The following is a 20,924-nucleotide window of genomic DNA, read 5'->3' on the forward strand; positions in this document are numbered from 1 at the left end:
TGTACTCACCCGCTCGCTGACGCTGCAATGTAGTAGCGGCGGCAGCGAGTGGGGAACGAGGAGCAAACGAGCGCTGACATCGTTAGTTTGCTCCTGTATGTCTCCCCATGTAATAGGGGCTTAAAGTGTCACTGTCGTTTAAAAATTATTTTGCAGAAATCAATAGTACAGGCGATTTTAAGAAACTTTGTAATTGGGTTCATTAGCCGAAAAATGCATCACAAAAAAGGGAGTTTTGTTACGGCCGCGGCGGCGTCCCGTGCTCCAGGCCGCCGCCGCGACTCCCCACTGCCCCATGCAGCAGCCGGTGTCCGTAGGCAGGGACCCGGCGCTGCTGTCACTTCGGCCCCGGGGGGCGCCTTACCTCTCCACGCTCCTGTCCGTCGCTGTGCCGGCCGGCGCGCGCGTCCCCGCCTCCTAGGGCGCGCGCGCGCCGGCTGTCTCAGATTTAAAGGGGCAGTGCGTCCCTAATTGGTTAGTTGCACCAATCACTCCCCTATAAATCCCAGCATGCCCTGTCCCTTGTGTTGGAGCCTCTACATGCTTCCCATAGCGTTTGGCCCAGCTCCCTGTTGTTCCTGATTCCTGTCCGCTACCTGGTCCCCAGTCCTTGTTCCTGATTCCTGTCCCGCTACCTGGTCCCTAGTCCTTGTTCCTGGTTCCTGCTTCCCCGTTACTCTATTGCTCCTGTCTTCAGCCTGTCTCCTGCGGTCACGACTACAGACCTCTGCCACTACCATCTCCTGCCTACTGCTCCTGCCACGCCTCGCCTGCCATCACCAGCAACCAAGCCAGGGGTAGCGACCTGGGGGTCGCCTGCCGCAGCAAGTCCATCCCGCCTTGCGGCGGGCTCTGGTGAAAACCAGCGGCCCCTTAGACTCCGCTCCCTGGTGAGGTTAGTGCCATCGCTGGTGACGGTCCAGTGGATCCACTACTCCAGGCGTTACAGTAGGCTCCAACCATGGATCCCGGCGAGGTGCCTGATCTCCGTGACGTCGCCAGAGTGGTCGCGCAACAGGCTCAACAAATCCAGCAACAGTCGCAGCAAATCCAGCAATTGACTGCCGCCCTACAGCAGCATGCTACAGCCCAGCGCTCACCACCACCAGCAGCCACCTCGAGACTTCGACTGGCCCTCCCGACTAAATATGGAGGCGATCCCAAGTTGTGCAGGGGATTCCTGGCTCAGTGCACCATGCATATTGAACTTTTAAGTAGTCAGTTTCCCACCGAGCGCTCTAAAGTGGCTTTCATCATTAGCCTATTGGAGGGTAGAGCTCTGGCCTGGGCCACGCCGCTGTGGGACCGAGATGACCCTGTTGCTGCCAATCTCCGAACCTTCCTGGCCGAGTTTCGCTCCGTCTTTGAGGAACCTGCCCGTGCTACTTCAGCTGAGACAGCTCTCCTCAACCTCTCTCAAGGGAGCTCCTCTGTTGGTGACTATGCCATCCAGTTCCGCACCCTGGCAGCTGAATTGGACTGGAACGAGGCCGCCCTATTAGCCACCTTCAAGAAGGGCCTTTCTACTCGAGTGAAAGATGTGCTCGCTGCCCGAGACCTTCCTACCTCCTTGAACGAACTCATTCTACTGGCTACCAGAGTCGACACCAGGTTTTCCGAGAGAGAGGAGGAGGTCCGACAAGAACGGCGTCTGAGCCTGCCCCGTCGCCATCCTCGGTTGGCACCGGTATTCCAAAATCCCGTTGCTCCTATGCCCCAGTCGTCTCCAGAAGTTCCTATGCAGGTGGATCGAGCTCGCTTGACGACTGAAGAAAGGGCCCGTCGACTAGGGCTGAATCTCTGCCTATACTGCGGTGGCGCTGATCACTTTCGGCAGAGATGTCCCCAACGTCCTCAGCGTCCGGGAAACGCTCGCACCTAGGTCCAGTGGGAGAGGTCTCCCTAGGTGTGAATGCCACCTCTCCAAGATTAACTATGCCAGTCTCCATCCAGACACCCTCAGGGCAAGTTCTCCAGACTACTGCCCTCATCGACTCTGGCGCTGCTGGCAGTTTCATTTCTGCTTCGTTGGTCCAAAGATGGCGGCTACCCGTGATACAGCTAGCCCAACCCCGGTCTATCTCTTCGATCACGGGCGAGATTCTTACCGAAGCTGTGCACTGCCAGACTGAACCCCTAGTCCTCCAGGTGGGCGCCTTACATCAGGAGAGGATCTCCTTCTACGTCTTGCGCCATTCCTCTTCCGCCATCTTGCTGGGTCTTCCTTGGCTGCAATTACATACCCCTAAGCTGGACTGGAGAACTGGGGAGGTTCTCAGCTGGGGCCAGGACTGTCCAAATAGGTGTCTGAGACCTCCTCAACCCAAGTGCTCTACGAGGTCACCTACTAATGCCAAGCCTTTGTCTGGTCTACCGCACGAATACCAAGACTTTATGGATGTCTTCTCGGCCAAGGAGGCAGACTCTCTACCACCTCATCGGTCCTATGATTGCCCTATAGACCTTCTTCCTGGAACTTCTCCCCCACGAGGTCGAGTATACCCTCTCTCTGTGCCCGAGACGGAAGCCATGTCCTCCTACATCCGGGAGAACTTACAGAAGGGCTTCATCCGTAAATCCACGTCTCCCGCTGGCGCTGGATTTTTCTTTGTGCAGAAGAAGGACGGTTCCCTCCGCCCATGCATAGACTACCGGGGCTTAAATAAGGTGACTGTCAAGAACCGCTATCCTCTTCCGCTAATCCCAGAACTATTCGACCGTCTCCGTGGAGCTAGGATCTTCTCCAAGTTGGATCTCAGGGGAGCGTATAACCTGATCCGTATTCGTGAAGGAGACGAATGGAAGACCGCTTTCAACACCAGAGATGGGCACTACGAATATCTGGTCATGCCATTCGGCCTATGCAACGCCCCAGCGGTCTTCCAGGAATTCGTGAATGATTTATTCCGCGATCTCCTCTATGTCTGCGTCATAGTCTATCTTGACGACATCCTGGTCTTCTCCCACGACCAGCAGACCCACGTGTCCCATGTACGACAGGTTCTACGGAGACTACGGGCCAACCGTTTGTATGCCAAGCTGGAGAAGTGCGTTTTCCATCAGCGCAGCCTGCCGTTTCTTGGATACATTGTCTCCGACCAGGGCCTACAGATGGATCCTGCCAAGCTCTCAGCTGTTCTCCAGTGGCCTCGTCCTGTGGGACTTAGAGCTATCCAACGATTCCTTGGATTTGCCAACTACTATCGGCAATTCATCCCTCACTTCTCTACCCTGGTGGCACCCATAGTGGCTCTCACAAAGAAGAAGGCGGATCCTAGACGCTGGCCTCCCGAGGCCGAACATGCCTTCAAAAGCCTAAAGTCTGCCTTTGCCTCCGCTCCTGCTCTAGTTCGCCCGGATATCTCCAAGCCGTTTTCTCTTGAAGTTGATGCTTCCTCTGTGGGCGCCGGAGCAGTCCTCTCGCAAAAGGACACATCAGGCAAGACCAGAACCTGCGGGTTCTTTTCTAAGACTTTTTCCCCTGCCGAGAGGAACTATACGATAGGAGATCGGGAACTCCTGGCTATTAAGCTGGCACTGGAGGAGTGGCGTCATCTCCTAGAGGGGGCTAAACATCCCGTTAACATATACACGGACCACAAGAACCTCCTCTACCTCCAATCGGCTCAACGCCTCAATCCCCGGCAAGCCAGGTGGTCCCTCTTCTTCTCTCGGTTCAACTTCACCATTCATTTCCGTCCAGCCGAGAGGAATATCAAGGCCGATGCGTTATCCCGAGCATCCGATGTTATGGGGCAAGAGGAATCTCCTCGACACATAATACCTCCTGATCGCCTAGTACCAGTTGCCACTTCTACTCTGCAGCAGTTGCCTCCCGGTAAGACTTATGTGCGCCCCGCACTCCGTAAACGCATCTTGAAATGGGGTCATTCCTCTATGGTGGCCGGGCATCCGGGAGTTCTAAAGACCGGGCAACTGATCTCCCGCCACTACTGGTGGCCTAGCCTACTCCTGGATGTCAAAGACTTTGTGGCGTCCTGTACCATCTGTGCCAGAAACAAGTCCTCTCATCAAAGACCTGCCGGCCTACTTCAGCCCTTGCCAGTCCCAGACCGCCCCTGGTGCCATATAGGCATGGACTTTGTCACAGACTTACCTCCATCTGCGGGTAACACAGTCATCTGGGTTGTCACGGACCGCTTCTCCAAGATGTCCCACTTCGTGGCTCTTCCTGGATTACCATCAGCCCCTCGCCTGGCCCAGCTGTTCTTTCAGCATATCTTCCGCCTCCATGGTCTTCCTCTTCATATAGTCTCTGACCGAGGCTCACAATTTGTCTCCAGATTCTGGCGTGCTCTCTGCTCTCAACTCCAAGTGAAGCTGGACTTCTCTTCGGCCTATCATCCCCAGACCAATGGGCAAGTGGAGAGGGTCAATCAGGTCCTTGGCAATTATCTTCGACATTTCGTCTCCGCTCGCCAGAACAACTGGTCCAGTCTGCTTCCTTGGGCAGAGTTTTCCTACAATCATCTGGACTCAAGCTCCACAGGCAAGTCACCCTTCTATGTGGTCTATGGACGTCACCCTCGTCCTCCTCTGCCTCTCTCTCCATCCTCTGAGGTCCCAGCCGTGGAGGAGTTGTTATCTGACCTGCAGTCAATCTGGGAACAGACTCGACAATCTCTGCTCAAGGCATCCGTCCGCATGAAGGACCAGGCGGATAAGAGAAGAAGACCCGCCATGAATTTTCTCCCTGGTGACAAAGTCTGGCTCTCGGCCAAATATGTCCGACTCAAGATTCCCAGTTACAAGTTGGGTCCTCGATTCCTCGGTCCTTTCTCGGTGCTAAAACGCCTCAACCCTGTCACCTACAAACTCCGCCTACCCCCTACGATGCGGATTCCAAACGCCTTCCATGTCTCCCTCTTAAAGCCAGTGGTCCTCAACCGGTTCTCCGATAAGGCTTCGCTCTCTGCTCCACAAGCCGTCTCTGATGACGTTTACATTGTCAAAGACATTCTGGCTATGAAAACTGTCAGAGGGAGACGATCCTTCCTAGTGGACTGGAAAGGATTTGGTCCTGAGGAGAGGTCCTGGGAACCCGAGGCTAACATCCTGGACCAAGACCTCATCAAGAGGTTCCTACAGGCCAGAAAGAGGGGGAGGCCAAAGGGGGGGGGTACTGTTACGGCCGCGGCGGCGTCCCGTGCTCCAGGCCGCCGCCGCGACTCCCCACTGCCCCATGCAGCAGCCGGTGTCCGTAGGCAGGGACCCGGCGCTGCTGTCACTTCGGCCCCGGGGGGCGCCTTACCTCTCCACGCTCCTGTCCGTCGCTGTGCCGGCCGGCGCGCGCGTCCCCGCCTCCTAGGGCGCGCGCGCGCCGGCTGTCTCAGATTTAAAGGGGCAGTGCGTCCCTAATTGGTTAGTTGCACCAATCACTCCCCTATAAATCCCAGCATGCCCTGTCCCTTGTGTTGGAGCCTCTACATGCTTCCCATAGCGTTTGGCCCAGCTCCCTGTTGTTCCTGATTCCTGTCCGCTACCTGGTCCCCAGTCCTTGTTCCTGATTCCTGTCCCGCTACCTGGTCCCTAGTCCTTGTTCCTGGTTCCTGCTTCCCCGTTACTCTATTGCTCCTGTCTTCAGCCTGTCTCCTGCGGTCACGACTACAGACCTCTGCCACTACCATCTCCTGCCTACTGCTCCTGCCACGCCTCGCCTGCCATCACCAGCAACCAAGCCAGGGGTAGCGACCTGGGGGTCGCCTGCCGCAGCAAGTCCATCCCGCCTTGCGGCGGGCTCTGGTGAAAACCAGCGGCCCCTTAGACTCCGCTCCCTGGTGAGGTTAGTGCCATCGCTGGTGACGGTCCAGTGGATCCACTACTCCAGGCGTTACAAGTTTGAAGCTCTCCCCCCTGTCTTCATGGTTCTCTTATGGAGAGGGGAGGGGTGGAGGGAGATGAGGCACCAAAACAGGACAACAAAGAGTTAATTTACAGCTACATCACCGGGCTATCACCTCTGAGGTCAGCACTGACCTCTCTGACCTCTGAATACTGGCTTTCACACAGCTCCCACTGTGTAATCCTTTGTTCTCTGCTCTCTGCTGGCGACTACTCTCCCTCCTCCCTCCATAGGTTACACAGGACACGACTGATGTAAAAGAGTCGAGATTTCCTGATAATGAGCAGTGAATGAGAGAGAGGAGGGAGGGGGGGGGGGCTGGGGAAAGTCTTTTTGAATGCAGATAATGGCATATTTGCCTAATAAACCCAATCACAAAGTTTCTTAAAATCGCCTGGACTATTGATTTCTGGAAAAAAAAAATGAAACGACAGTGACACTTTAAGATTTTAGGGTGTATAAAAAGGGAGATAAAGACCCATCATTCAAATGTTACATAATGTTGGAGGGAGCATGATTTAAAGGGGAACTATCAGCAGGTTAGAAGAATCTAACCTGCTGATAGCCTCTTGTAGCCCCCAGTACGCTGAGGAGGAAGATATGTGTGTTTCCTTCCTTCTCGGCGCCGGTCCTGCATTGTTGGTCAAAGTAATCTTCTCTCTGGTGCACTGTTAGGAGCACTGCCGCGTCATCTGACCTGCCCACTCCATTGATTATCATTACAAGGAGCAGGCCAATGACGTGACAGTGCTCCTAATGGTGCACCAGAGCGGAGATTACTCCAACTAACAGGGTGTGACAGGCACAGAGGAGTAAGGTAATGCATATACCATCCTCCTCAGTGTCCCTGGTGTTATAGGGGGCAATCAGCAGATTAGATTCGTCTAACTTGCTGATAGTTCCCCTTTAAAGAGGTTGTACACCCAAAACATTTTTCTTTCAAATCAACTGCTGCCATAAAGTGCCAGAGATTTGTAATTTACTTCTATTAAATCTCAAGCCTTCCAGTACTTATCAGCTGCTGTATGCCCAGCAGGAAGTTGTATTATTTCCAGTCTGGAGAGCAGGAGAGGTTTTCTATGGCGATTTGCTGCTGCTCTGGAGAGTTCCTGACATGGACAGAGGAGGCAACAGAGAGCACTGTGTCAGACAGGAAAGAAAACACCACTTCCTGCAGGACACACAGCAGCTGATAAGTACTGGAAGACTTAAGATTTTTTAATAGAAGTGAATTACAAATCTCTGTCACTTTATGGCACCAGTTGATTTGAAAGAGAAAAAAAATTGGTGTACAACCCCTTTAAGCATCAGTGTAGTAAAGGAATCTTTACAGTTAAAGAGTCAATGTCGTGATTTTTTTTTTTTTATTTAAGAAATAAACGGGTCGTAGGTGCAAAGAGTTTTGCAAAATAAATATGTTTAAATCAATGTTGTACATATGGCCACTGGGTGTTTCCCTTTCTGTCAAACTCTGCTCCGTGCTCCAGCCGTTCCGATATTTGGTCTTTTCTATGTTTACAAAAAGAGACCAAACACAGGAAGTCCCAGTCTTTTGTGTGCTCAGACCTGGCTTGGTATTGATTGACAGCCATTTCTGAGTGCGCACGGAGCGGGACAAGTCTCCACTGAGCATGTGTACAGCTGCTAAGGAGCAAAGAGTCCTGAGGGTGCTAGCATTGTATGGTCAGCTCTCCTTTCACAAAGCACCAAAAAACCTCTGTAACCACATAGGGCATTATACTGACTGAATTGTTATATAACAAAGAGCATTGACTCCTGGTAAGCATGCAGAGCTGATAATATAATAAGCAAACGTTAATAATATAATTATATTATAAGTTACTTGCCCTCAGAACAGGTGTCTTTCCTTGAGTGAATGTGCGGGACTTGCTGTGTTGAGAAAAGACCAAATATCAGCAATGAGGAAGCATGGACTACAGTTTGACAGGAAGAGAGACACCTAGTGGTCATATGTATAATGTTGATTTTAACATAGAAAACCGTGAGAGGAGATGATTGACAGGCAGAGAAGCCACTAACGGGTCTCTCTCATAAAGTGCTCACACTCTGCTTTACTGACTATACAGGAAGGAAGGTTGTCTCTTTAACATGGCCGCCCCCAGAGAAGGCTTCATATTATTTACTAGTTACCTTTAAAAAAAAAAAAGAAACACACACACACAAAACTGGGCACTTTTTTATTTTCTATGTTGCACATTTATCATTGTCTTTGCACCATTATTTTGGCTAATTTGGTGTTTTTTGCGCACAGAGGAAATTTTTAAGCAACATTTATCAACATTTATCATTACCCACTTTGATGGTGGTAATGGGGGTCGGGCGTGGTTTAAATTAGCTACTTCTTCAGCCAGATTCGTCATGTGTGATTTAATTTTTGCGCAAATAAAAAGCGCAACAGTACTAGCACTCATTTTTTTAACCCATTGATAAATTTTGCACATGGACCAGATATTTTTGCTAATTTGCGCAAGCGCAAAACTTATTTCCAAAATAATAAAATACCCCCCAGTATGATTACATTTGTTTATTGAAAAAAATTAAATACATGACACTTTCCCTTTAACTTTTTGCTACACAGTGTTCAGGAGCAGCTTCAGTTACTTCTAGCATAGCAGTGCTCAATTGGATACGCTCAAGAAGAACCTTTGCCTTCCTGGCAATCACTGTTGTGTTTTTTTTTTTTGTTTGTTTGTTTTTTGCAGAAATCAATAGTACAGGCGATTTTAACCCTTTGAGGACCAGGCCCAAAATGACTCAGTGGACCGCGCAAATTTTGATCTTAGTGCTTTCGTTTTTCCCTCCTCCCCTTCTAAGAGCTCTAGCACTCTCAGTTTTCTATCTACAAGCCATGTAAGTGCTTGTTTTTTACAGGAATAGTTGTACTTTGTAATGGCGTCATTCATTTTACCATAACATGTATGATGGAATTCCAAATATATTATTTATGAAGATATAAATAGGTGAAATCGTAAGAAAGAATGCAATATGGTAACGTTTGGGGGGTTCCTGTGTCTACGTAATGCACTATATGGTAACAGCGACATGACACTATTATTCTATAGGTCAGTCCGAACACAACCATATGCAGGTTACACAGATTCTCTAATGTTATATATATTTTTTTTTATGAAATCCTTTTTTTTGGCAATTAAATATTAATAAAATGGGCCTATTGTGACGCTTATAACGGTTTTATTTTTTCACCTATGGGGCTGTATGGGGTGTCATTTTTTCCGCCATGATCTCTAGTTTTTATTAATACCATATTTGTGAAGATCGGACGTTTTGATCACTTTTTATTGATTTTTTTTAATATATAATGTAACATAAAATCGGTAATCTGCGCACTTTTTCCCCTCTTTTCGTGTACGCCGTTCACCGTTCGCAATGACGCTTGTTATATTTTAATAGATCGGACAATTACGCACGCTACGGTATATTATATGTTTATCTATTTATTTATTTTTATATGTTTTATTTATATAATGGGAAAGGGGGGTGATTTAGACTTTTATTGGGGGAGGGGTTTTGGGGTTGTGTGTTAGTGTTTTGAACTTTTTTTTTTTACACTTTTGAAGTCCCTTTGGGGGACTTGTACATACATTAGTTTGATTTATACACTGATGATTGCTATGCCATAGGCATAGCATTGATCAGTGTTATCGGCGCTCTGCTCATTGAGCCTGCCAGATCGCCGATCGGACCGCACGGAGGCAGGTGAGAGACCTCCTGCAGTCCGTTTCAACGATCGGGACCCCCGCAGTGTGACTACCCGATCGGTAAGTGACAGGGGACTCCCCCGGTCACTTACACTTAAACGCTGCGGTCGCGCCGCGATCGCGGCGTTTAAGGGGTTAATGACACGCGGCAGCGCGATCGCTGCAGCGTGTCATTACCGGTGAGGTCCCGGCTGCTCACTGCAGCCGGCCCCCACCTCCTATGAAGCGCGCTCCGCTCCGGAGCGCGCTTCATAGCGGGAATACCACCCATGACGTAAGGTTACGTCATGGGTCGTCTGGGGACAGACTTCCATGACGTAACTTTACGTCCAGGGTCGTCTAGGGGTTAAGAAACTTTGTCATTGGGTTTATTAGGCAAATATGCCATTATCTGCACTCAAAAAGACTTTCTCCAGGTCCCCCCCCCCCCCCTCCTCTCTTTCATTCACTGCTCATTATCAGGAAATCTTGACTCTTTTACATCAGTCATGTCCTGTCTAATCTATGGAGAGGGGAGGGGGAGGAGGGGGATTAGTGGCCAGCAAAGTGTAGAGAATAAAAGATTACACAGTGGGAGCTGTATGAAAGCCGGTATTCAGAGGTCAGAGACTTCAGAGGAGATAGTCTTGTGATGTAGCTGTGAATTAACTCTTTGTTGTCCTGCTTTGGTGCCTCATCTCCCTCCACCCCTCCTCTCTTCATAGATAACCTGTAAGACAGGGGGGGGGGAGCTTCAAACTGCTTTTTTATTATAAAAAATTTCGGCTAATAAACCCAATTATGTTTCTTAAAATCGCCTTTACTATTGATTTTTGTGGGGGGAAAAAAATAAATAAAAAGACAGTGACACTTTAATTCCCATATCCCATTCCTGCCCGGACCCATCAGTCACCTACCTCATAGCCTTTAAGCGATGGCCCCACTAACACTACAGGCCTCATGGATGGCACAACATCGTAAGGCGCAACATGTTCCGTCTGAAAACACAATAGTATGCCGTTAGTGACTGTGCAGCTGGCACTCGGAGGATGAGCCGCGAGATGCAGTCAAAACAACTCACCACTTTCTGCTTCGGCTTGGCTGGAAAACAAAGAGAAGACAGTCAGATCCATGTACAGAGAGCTCAGTAATGGAAGCTTGTGTCGTAGCGGGAAGACGCTCTACCATGGGGTGATGCCCATAAATAAGTGAACGAACATATAATCCTACCTATAGTGAACATTGGAAGCCTCTATAATAGTCTTACTATAGTTACACTTTACAGAACACTCCTAATAATAATAATATCAGGCCCCATGAATTGTGACCACCAGAGTTTCATCTATGAATGGTGATAGCCAAAGTCAGATCGTGCCCTAAGAACAGGGCCACCAGAGCATCCCCAAAAATAGAGCCATGAATATTTCCAACCAGTGCGCCAATGTATACTGCCAGTCACAGAGAGGAAAACAAGACGAGGGGCAGCCATTTATAGTTTCAGACAGACAGGTTTTCAAATCAACCGTAGCTTTGTACATGGAAGTCTTGAGTCATTTACAAATCTGTATAACTCCAGCAACAGTTGACTTGAATTTTTTCCCCCTCTGGAATACCCCTTTAACAAATATTCACAAATTTTGACCGCTGCCTATGGTACAGAAATTATTATAAAACATGGGTGTGAATACCTTATAGTAAAAGCAGTATAGAAAATAACTCAATATACACACCATGGGGGGAGATTTATCAACCATGGTGTAAAGTGAAACTGTCTCAGTTGCCCCTAGCAACCAATCAGATCCCACTTTTCATTCCTCACACACTCTTTGGAAAATAAAAGGTGGAATCTGATTGGTTGCTAGGGGCAACTGAGCAAGTTTCACTTTACAACATGTTTGATAAATCTCCCCCTATGTGAAAAAAGTTCTCTGTGTGTGCTATTTGTATCTCTGCCATGAGGCGTATGCAATAAAGTTAGATAAAGAAGTTGGATGCAGCCCTGCGGCTAGGCCGCAATACCTGGCACAGCCACTGCATAAAAGTGGTGCTGATTCAAGGGAAAAAGCAGAACTTATTCTACTTTAGAAAAAAAAAAAAAAACATTCTGTCCTTTCTGTTCTGGCTAAATGTGGTCATGAAAAGACCGGCACTAAGGGGGAGATTTATCAAACATGGTGTAAAGTGAAACTGGCTCAGTTGCCCCTAGCAACCTATCAGATTCCGTTCCTCTCAGACTCTTTGGAAAATGAAAAGTGGAATCTGATTGGTTGCTAGGGGCGACTGAGCCAGTTTCACTTTACTCCATATTTGATAAATCTCCCTCTAAGTGATGACCTGAGAAATGGGAGAGAGGCCGAGCACCATTTCTCCAGTATCTGATCTTCCCACCAGTCCGCACTCTTGGCCTATTCGCTCCGCAGTTGTTTTGATGTCGGTGCTTCTGACTTTCTAATATTAGACTGGAGCTGGCTGGCCCCGGTTCTGTGTGCTGACAGGCTGCTGCAGATAAGCGGTTTTCTCACATCCCGAGCCTCCGATCTGTCATTATTCAGAAGAACCATCACCTTGCAGCTCTGATTATACACACAAATAATCCTAATTGCTGTTTATTTCACCAGGACCCAAGCTGGGACTAATTCTTTTTGGCAAACATGCGGTAATGTGAACAAAAACAAATTTCAATTGGAATCACAAAGATTCATGAAGGCCGGATTCCCGTTGCAGTACGATATGGCACATACCGGTTACGTGGCCATCGTCTAGCCCTGAGAATCCTGTACAAGTAGCTTTAGAAAAGTTGTCGATCAACCCTTTTAAAACAGACCCTAGTGGTTTAATCCTCTCCCTCACTTCTTTCCTGGTTAAACAATTGCTTGGTAATACAATACCCAGAATGCACTTGCATTTTTTTAGCTTTCCATCAAAGCCCTCCCACTCCGACTACTTCCTTCCCACAGCACTCCTTCCAGTTCCCCACCCAGAGTTGCTGCAGAACATTGCTCTACACAGAAGAATATCTCTCCGCACAGCAAGTCTGCAAAAGCTGCTGTATCATTTCCTGTGTGCTCCTCTGCTTGTGGCATTGTTCAGCACAAGGCAGCATGCCGTAATCCCACCTTATTCTTCTCTAAATGTCCCAATAATGATATATATGTATATGAGAGGGAGATGGTGATGTAGGCTGCATGAGGCTGGGTAGAGGTGATAACTTGAGTCGGATTGTTCGGCATTTGAATACCGGTGGCTGACAAAGTTGATGCAGCCCTAGGCAGTCCTGATAACATGGATAAAGTCATAGGCCATAGGCTATATTCATGTTTGGACTCCCTAGGGCTGCATCAATTTTGTCAGTTTACTAACTTTTTAACTGTTTTCTGTGTGTGTGTGTGTCTGTGTGTGATTTAAAAACATTTTCTGATGCCGGATTACCCCTTTAAAGGAGAAGTCCGGCCATTTTGAAAATCCGGCAGCTGGCAGAGATGGATTTCATAACAAGTACGAACTTACCTCTCCCTGTGCCCGTGGTAAGTGGAGGGACCATGTCACGAACATGTCACAAACCGGCTGATGGACTGGCAGCTCAGCCAGTCAGTGACTGGGGCAGGACGCTGTTCCAGTCACTGAATGGCTGTGTGGCCAGTCCATCAACCAGGACAGGCATTTTCCCCCTAGTCATGATGTCATCACAATTGAGGGCAAAATGCCTTACGGCGGGGTACCGAGGCCTGACCCACTGCTCACTGTGGGCACAGGGAGAGGTAAGTGCGTACTTGTTATCAAATTCCCCCTTGCCTGCTGCTGGATTTTCAAAATGGCTGGACTTCTCCTTTAATGTCAACATGTATCCTAATAGTCTGTAGTAGAACACTAATAGTGCTGACCAATCAATACAAAAAAAAAAAAAAAATGTCAGCTGTTCTGTGTAGACTGAGACACTGTCAGCAGAGTCATCTCATTCTTATTATCACAGAGCAGGTTTAGCGGAGTTGTACCAGCCTTATTGCACTGGCCTAGCTAATGCAGAACAGCAATACTACACAAAATAACAGGCCTTGTTTATGGCTCCTGTCACTTTATGGTCTGACACAGGGTAGTACACCATCTGGGTAACTTTATTCTTTGCAGCTGTTGTAAAGCACAATCTGCTGCACTAACTACACAGACAATGAACGGTGGAAGCAGATGCCTTTATAGGGCCATTCACATATAGCCCTATATATCATTGGGTCTGCCAGATCCTAAAAGCCCAAAGAATCCTCACCAGCAGATGGCGGGGTTGCCCGAAATGTTCCCGACACCATTTCTCCAAGGCTTGAGGAAGAAGTGCCACTTGGTTTACTGCTGAAAGAAAATGCACAATTAGTCATGCCTTAAAGGGACAGTCCTATAAAACAGCAGATTTGATAACATGTATATAAAATTTATAAATAAATCATCTATATTTTGTGCTGGTTTAAAATTACAAGTTGTTTTCTTCTCCATTCGAGTCTGGGATTTGTTGGGTTTCCCATCATTGCATTGCTGTGTGCTGTATATGACAGCAGGTTGTAGAAAAAACTCAGGGTGCCTGGTGTGCAGGTCATATGAGCAATAAAGTTTATCAAGGAGTTTTCCAGGGTATATTTACAAAAAAACATGTACTCACCTGCCACATTCCCCACCACTGTGAGTCCTATAGAGCCTCCTCCACTGCACAGGACTTCCTGGTCTTGGTTTCAAAACAGGAAATGCCTGCTCAGCCAATCAGAGGCCACAGTGGTGACATACCTCAGTCACTCAGGCTTAGCAGGCACTTTCTTGTGTCAAAAGACTTCATAAAGAATCCTGACCAGAAGATGGTAGGGTTCCCTTTTGAGATCATGAAGTGCTGTCCAACAAGACCGGGCTTGGTCGCAGTGGCAGTGAAGATGGATAGGAGCAAGTGAGTAAGGGTTTTTATTGCTTTGACCACAGCTTGAACCCACTGCAAATGCAATTATTGCTGAGACAACACCATTAAAGAAGTTATCCAGGCCTAGAAAAACATGACTGCTCTCTTTCAGAAACATCACCTCTCCTGTCCTTAGTCTGGGTGTGGGTTTTGCAACTCAATTCCATTGAAGTGAATGGAGCTGAATTGTAATACCACACACAACCTGATGACAGGGGGTGGTGCTGTTTTTGCAGGAAACTAGCTGTGTTAAAGTGTAAATCACCCCCCCCCCTTTCCCATGTTATGACTAAAAATAAATAAATAAACCATGTGCGTAATTGCCCGAATTATTAATTAATCACATTCCTGATCTCGCACGGTAAATGGTGTAAGTGTAAAAAAATCCCAAAGTGCAAAATTGTGTATTTTTGGTCGCATCAAATCCAGAAAAATTGTAATAAAAAGCGATCAAAAAGTCGTATGTGCGCAATCAAGGTACCGATAGAAAGAACACACCATGGCGCAAAAAATGACACCTCACACAGCCCCATAGACCGAAGGATAAAAGCGCTATAAGCCTGGGAATGGAGTGATTTTAAGTGACATATATTTGTTAACAATGGTTTGAATTTTTTACAGGCCATCAGATACAATATAAGTTATACATGTTATATATCGTTGTAATCGTAATGACTTGAGGATATATATAACAAGTCAGTTTTACCCCAGGGCAAACGGTGTAAAAAAATAAAAGAAATGTGTTTTCTTTTTACAATTTTACCACACATTGAATTTTTTTCTGGTTTCGCAGTGTACGTTATGCTAAAATTCAGCCTGTCATTGCAAAGTACAATTAGTGACGCAAAAAATAAGGGCTCATGTGGGTTTCTAGGTGAAAAAATGCAAGTGCTATGGCCTTTTAAGCACAAGTAGGAAAAAACGAAAACGTAAAAATTTAAATTGGCCCGGTCCTCAAAGGGTTAAATAGATTTGTAATGTACTGCAATTAAAAAATCTTAAGCCCTCCGTTACTTATCAGCTGCTGAATGTCCTGCAGGAAGTGGTGTATTCTTTTCAGTCTGGCACAGAGCTCTCTGCTGCCACCTTTGTCCATGCCAGGAACTGTCCAGAGCAGTAGCAATTCCCCATAGAAAACCTCTCCTGCTCTCCAGACTGGAGAGAATACACCACTTTCTGCAGGACACACGGCAGCTGATAAGTACTGGAAGACTTTAGATTTTTTTTTTCATAAAATTACAAATCTCTGGCACTTTCTGGCATCTGTTGATTAAAAAAAAAATAATTTGGTTAATTACTCCTTTAAGGCCAACCTGAAATACCTCCATACTGGCAATGTTCAGAAGAAAAGATATTTTATGCAGGTACCATAATCTCATAAATATATATGTGTGTGTGTGTTTTGCCTCCTCATTCCAACAGCCATAACTTTTATTTTTATCGGCATAGCTGCATGAGGTCTTATTATTGTTGGACAATATGCATCCTCTTATGTAACCATCTGTATCATTCATAATGGAAACTCTGACACAAAGCTGGATCCATCATCATAGATACCAAGGGTGCCCAACCTCAAAAGTTTTTTTTGTTTTTTTTTCTTTTTAATGGCTGGTTCGCTTTAAGTTTTACAATGACATTTAAAAAGAGACTTTTCAACCAGTTAAAAGGGTATTCCACTCAAACATAACTTTTGATATGTTACTGCCCATAATGAGACTAACAATTCCTTCCATACCTGCTATTATCTATTCAGTCTCCTGCCACCAGTTCTTAGCTGCTGCTTTCTGACTAGTTTTATCTGCAACATTGTAGCTTCTTTGTATTGCCAGGAAGATTAATCACGGTGAGTTCATCAGCAACTTGACATCAGATTAACCCTCCCAGCATAAAAAGAAGCTACAAAGTTGCAGATAAAGCCTGCCAGGGACCTGTTTACATCAGCTGTGTCAAAAGGGAGGGAGGAGGAGGAGACAGAGAGAAAAGCTCACACACAGATTTGTGTGTCTTCAGCAGAAAGCAGCAACTCAGAGCTGGGGGAACTAGACTGAATAGATAATAACAAGTATGGAATGAATTGTTATTCCACCTTATGGACCGTATTTTGTTTCTCTCTTTTCTCTGTGTTTTGCACTCCTCCTGGTGAGACCCACATGACCGCAATTAGCAGGAGACACCTGAGTGCTGATGGTTTTAATCCCTCCTGTCTGTCCCATTCTATCTTTGATAGCTATGGTGAGTGCAATACCTTATCCAGACTTGTGCTGTTTGGGGGCAGCTTCCTCTGCTGGTGGTGCTGGCTGGGTTTTGGTGTGGCATTTTTGGGTCTGGTCCTGTGGCATGGGGGTTGCAGGGCCATTCCATGGCCTCCCTTCCCTGACTGTGCACGCCTGTGGGGGTGGTGGTCGCTGACTGGCACAGTGTGGACTTAGTGTAGGAACCCATGTGTATCAGATACCTGCACGCGGTACATGGGGCAGTGTGGCTTGATCAATTCACATACAGAATTCTGATGTTTTTAATGCAGCCGAGAGGTACTAGTATCAGCCATAGGTGTGAGGTGCAGCACTCTTTTTCTTCCCTGAACCATATCAATAGTTATGTTTGAGTGGAATACCCCTTTAAGATAATGATTTTTATGAAATCTTAGACTTACCCTGTATGAAACCTCCCTCTCTTCTGTTCTTGCTGTATTCGGATATTCTCTAATCTTAGCGGACTTGGAATGAAGCCGATCTCGCAACCTTCTTTGACTAACCTCCCAATCCACCAGTCATTGTTGTATTTCTAAGAGGAAAAAAAAAAAACATTTTACAATAAAACAATGAAAATTGGGGAGAAAATTTTGACAAAATTTCCAATCCAATCCATCACATGGTGGTAAGTTCCCCAGCCAGCGGGACTGTATACAGTCCTATTGTGGCATCCATAGACGTCTACAGGACCCTACTGTATCTCTGTATACCTCAACCTCTCTGCATATGGCGGCACACGGATAAACCCCCGCTATATGGTGTTTCTATATACATCACGTTTTATGTCTCTGCAGTGGGGCTGAAGGTAATAATATATGGTTGGCAAAGTCTTGTGTGCTGAAGAGGTTAATGGAATCCTTCCTGCAGAGATCTGGCAGCTGGTCAGTTTTCCTTTTAGTCTTAACAAGCTGCGGTCTGACCGCCAATGTTTTATTAGCTGGTGACAGGTGGCAAAGAGAAATCCAGCCCAGATTTACCTCCTTAATGTGTAAAAAATCCTTGGCATCAAAAGAAATAGCAGTGCCGGGTACAGGGACATCTTCATCCAGGGCCCCGCAGTAACTTACATTCGTCCTCACAGCAAATGCCACTGGTTTGGTCTAAAGACAAAAAGACCCATCAACAATGTAAATTAAACAGAATAGTGAGCGCAGCTCTGGAGTATAATACAGGATGTAACTTAGAATCAGTACAAGATAAGTAATGTAATGTATGTACACAGTGACCCCACCAGCAGAATACTGAGTGCAGCTCTGCAGTGGTGATCCAATTAGTTTTGGGTGTGGTCCTGCTGTGTGAGGCTGTGCGAGGCTGCTGCTCCTGAGCTCCAGGCAAGGAAGATCTGCCCCTGGGCCTGCTCTCTCCTCCCCAGGGAGGGAGCAGGTTTTCAGGCATGAGCGAGCCAAGGAGAGTCCCAACTCCTGCTCCCCGAACCAGGTCCGTGGGGGGCAGAGGAATCCAGCGACCAACAGAGGGAATACCATCAGAGGTCCCAGGGCTGAGGCGTTCTACTAGGAGGTGCAGCGATGCTTCTCCAGCCGCCCCTGAACCTGAGGTAACAAAGGGTAGCCGCAAGGCTACAGCAAGTTGTGGAACTACAAGTGCCAGAAGTTCTGGAACAACTGTGGAAACCAGCCAGGAAAATCTGTGCAGTGACACTCCTCCTGGAGCAAGGCAGTCTGCCCATGAAGGTGTGGAGGAAGATTGGGGGGTGCAGCGGTCTAAAGAGACGGGGCAGAGTTATGGCCTACGGATTGCTGCAAGCCTCTGTGGGTATGAGGAAGCCAGAAACCAGCTGTACAAGCTCCAGGAGGAGGTATGTGCTGTAAAAGCATTGATGGACACTGCTGCTAAGCAGCAAAAGGCTGAGCTATCAGCGAAAATGAAATGTCTGAAAGTTGACATCAAAAAGATTGTGAAAAAGAGAACTTTTATTCTGGAGAACAGTGGGCCGTTTAAAGAGAAACTTCAGAATGATGATCGTTTTGCTCAAACAGAGAGAGAAAGGCAGAGAAGGCTGAGAGGGCTCCAGCCAGAGAGCCGGGTGGAGGAGGAAGGAGACGCTGCGGAGGTACGTGATGTTGAGCCGAATCCACCCGGGGGTCCCCAACAACAGACCCCATACAGTGGGCTCCCTGCAGGGCAAGCAGCATTGTCATCTAGCCGCGGTTCGGGGGATGAAAGCAACACCAGTTACCAGGGAGGGGCGCTGATGGCCCAGATCCAGCTCCTGGAGTCACCAGGGCGCCTCCAGGACTTCGTATTCGGAGATGAGTTACCAGAGGAGGCGCCTGGGAGAAAGACCAAGGTAAAGACCACCAAGCTTCAGGAGCAGGTAACATTTGTATATTCCCCCCTCCCTGTGCCCCCCGAACTGGCCTCAGGGTCAGCTCACTGTGTGAACCCCATATCTCAGCCCAGCCTGAGTTCTGTTGTGGACTCAGTGCAGGAGAATGGGGAGAGTATGGAGTCTAGTATGGCGGTAAGCTCCATCTCTGTTTGCAGTAGCAGAGGTGGAGCAGGTGAGGAACCGGCCGTAAGGTCGGACAGTGATATTGGCCCAGTGGCGGGCAGTGGTAGGAGAGGTGGCCCAGCGGTGGGCTGTAACGTTAAAGGCACTGGTACATCAGCTCGCTCCCTGACGGGAGGGGGGAGCGGGTGTGTGCCGGTGTCAGCTGCGGGAGCTCCGGTGGCGCTTGGCGCTGGCGCTGCTGTTCCTTTGGGGCAGCGGTGTCATCGTCGGGATGCTGCCGGGGCTAAGATGCCTTCGCCTCCCAAGAGAAAGACTGGACTTAAACCTTTATTTTGTATTGGTGTTGCTGGACCAGATCGTGCGGAGGAGTCTAGTACTGATGAGGCAGAGGGTACCAGCAGAAATAGGGCAGGGGCTGCCTCTAAACAGTCCAGGCAGGCTGTTCGGTCCTTTCTAAAGGGACCAGTGGCCTGTCCTGTGGAGGTGGCTCCGGTCCTGGTACCCAATGACGCTGATGGTACAAAATCTTTCTCTGTCCCAGAACACACCGGTCCACCCAGTGTGAATGGGGGAATTAATGTTGGGGGGAAGGGAGGAGTGAATGTGGGGAGGAATCTGTCTGGGGCTTTGGAGGGTGGTCGGGGCAGTGTGACAGGTGGTATTGGTGTGGGTATGGATTATGTGGAGGAGGGTGGTGAAGGGGCACAGACTAGTGGTGGGAGCATAGGGCCTGGTCCAGTTGCACCCCCAGCGGCTGCAGCACCTGTACGCAGCTATGCAAATGTTGCCGCTGGGGGAAGTGGGGTGCTTTCCTCGTCCTCGGGCCCTGGGGATGGTGACTTGCATCGACGTGTCCTGCAGGCCTTAAAGAGAGGGGAGAGAACAATCAATGTAGAGGGTAGGGAGGTTGATCTGTCTTTCTTGATAGAAAGGCATGGCCTTGCAGCCTTCCGAGAGGAAAGGGGTAAGGAAACTGTGTGGTCTCTCCCAACAGCCGGGCCGGGCGGTTTCCGAAGGAATGTGGTCCGTCTGAGGTGGAGAGGCAGTGATACATGTCCCCCAAGATCTAAAGTTGTTGAGCTCCTCCTGAGGATGAGCTTCAAGGCAGCCGACATCTTTGCCTTGATACATCCCTTTGGTACCCCTGAATTCGATATCAGCTTTGTTCGGCCGGAGGGGCTTGAGCTTTTTTGGTCGAACTATGAGCTGGTAAAGGATGAGCCCGGCTGGCGAGACTTTGCCATTCAGGCGGTGTCTCGCCAAAATAACGTCAAGAGAGTGACCGTTTTAACCCGTAACGAATCACTCTCTTGTATTGACATCATGACGTGGCTTGGCCGGTATGGAGAGGTGGTGGAAGTCCCAAAAAAGAACAGGGACGAATATGGCATCTGGTCAGGGGCTTGGACCTTTATGGTCAAACTTAGATATTCAGGAAACACCGTTACCCACATACCATCTGCCACCTTCCTAGGAAGGGATCGAATCCAGGTCTTCTACCAGGGTCAGCCGAAGCTCTGTCACAGGTGCGGTGACCCCACACATTTCAGTGCTAGGTGCACAGTGATGAAGTGCTCATTGTGTGGGGAAATAGGCCATCTCGCTGCATCCTGTGCGGAGATTAGGTGTCACCTGTGTGGTGACTTAGGTCACCCATTCAGTCGCTGCCCTCGTTCCTTTGCCAACG

General features: G+C 48.2%; 1 protein-coding gene across 1 annotated transcript in view; it reads right to left on the reverse strand.

The window, feature by feature from the left end:
* CACNB4 (calcium voltage-gated channel auxiliary subunit beta 4) overlaps positions 1–20,924 on the reverse strand; it is a 120,173-nt gene that overhangs the window by 20,218 nt on the left and 79,031 nt on the right. The window contains exons 5-9 of the mRNA XM_069984853.1: positions 17,742–17,864; positions 17,166–17,296; positions 13,844–13,920; positions 10,664–10,683; positions 10,500–10,580 (exon numbers count right to left, since the gene is read on the reverse strand). Of these exons, the coding sequence (XP_069840954.1) occupies positions 10,500–10,580; positions 10,664–10,683; positions 13,844–13,920; positions 17,166–17,296; positions 17,742–17,864 (432 nt within the window). The remainder of the gene's footprint in view (positions 1–10,499; positions 10,581–10,663; positions 10,684–13,843; positions 13,921–17,165; positions 17,297–17,741; positions 17,865–20,924) is intronic.

The sequence above is a fragment of the Dendropsophus ebraccatus genome, chromosome 9 (assembly GCF_027789765.1).
Source record: "Dendropsophus ebraccatus isolate aDenEbr1 chromosome 9, aDenEbr1.pat, whole genome shotgun sequence".
Taxonomy (NCBI): Eukaryota; Metazoa; Chordata; class Amphibia; order Anura; family Hylidae; genus Dendropsophus; species Dendropsophus ebraccatus.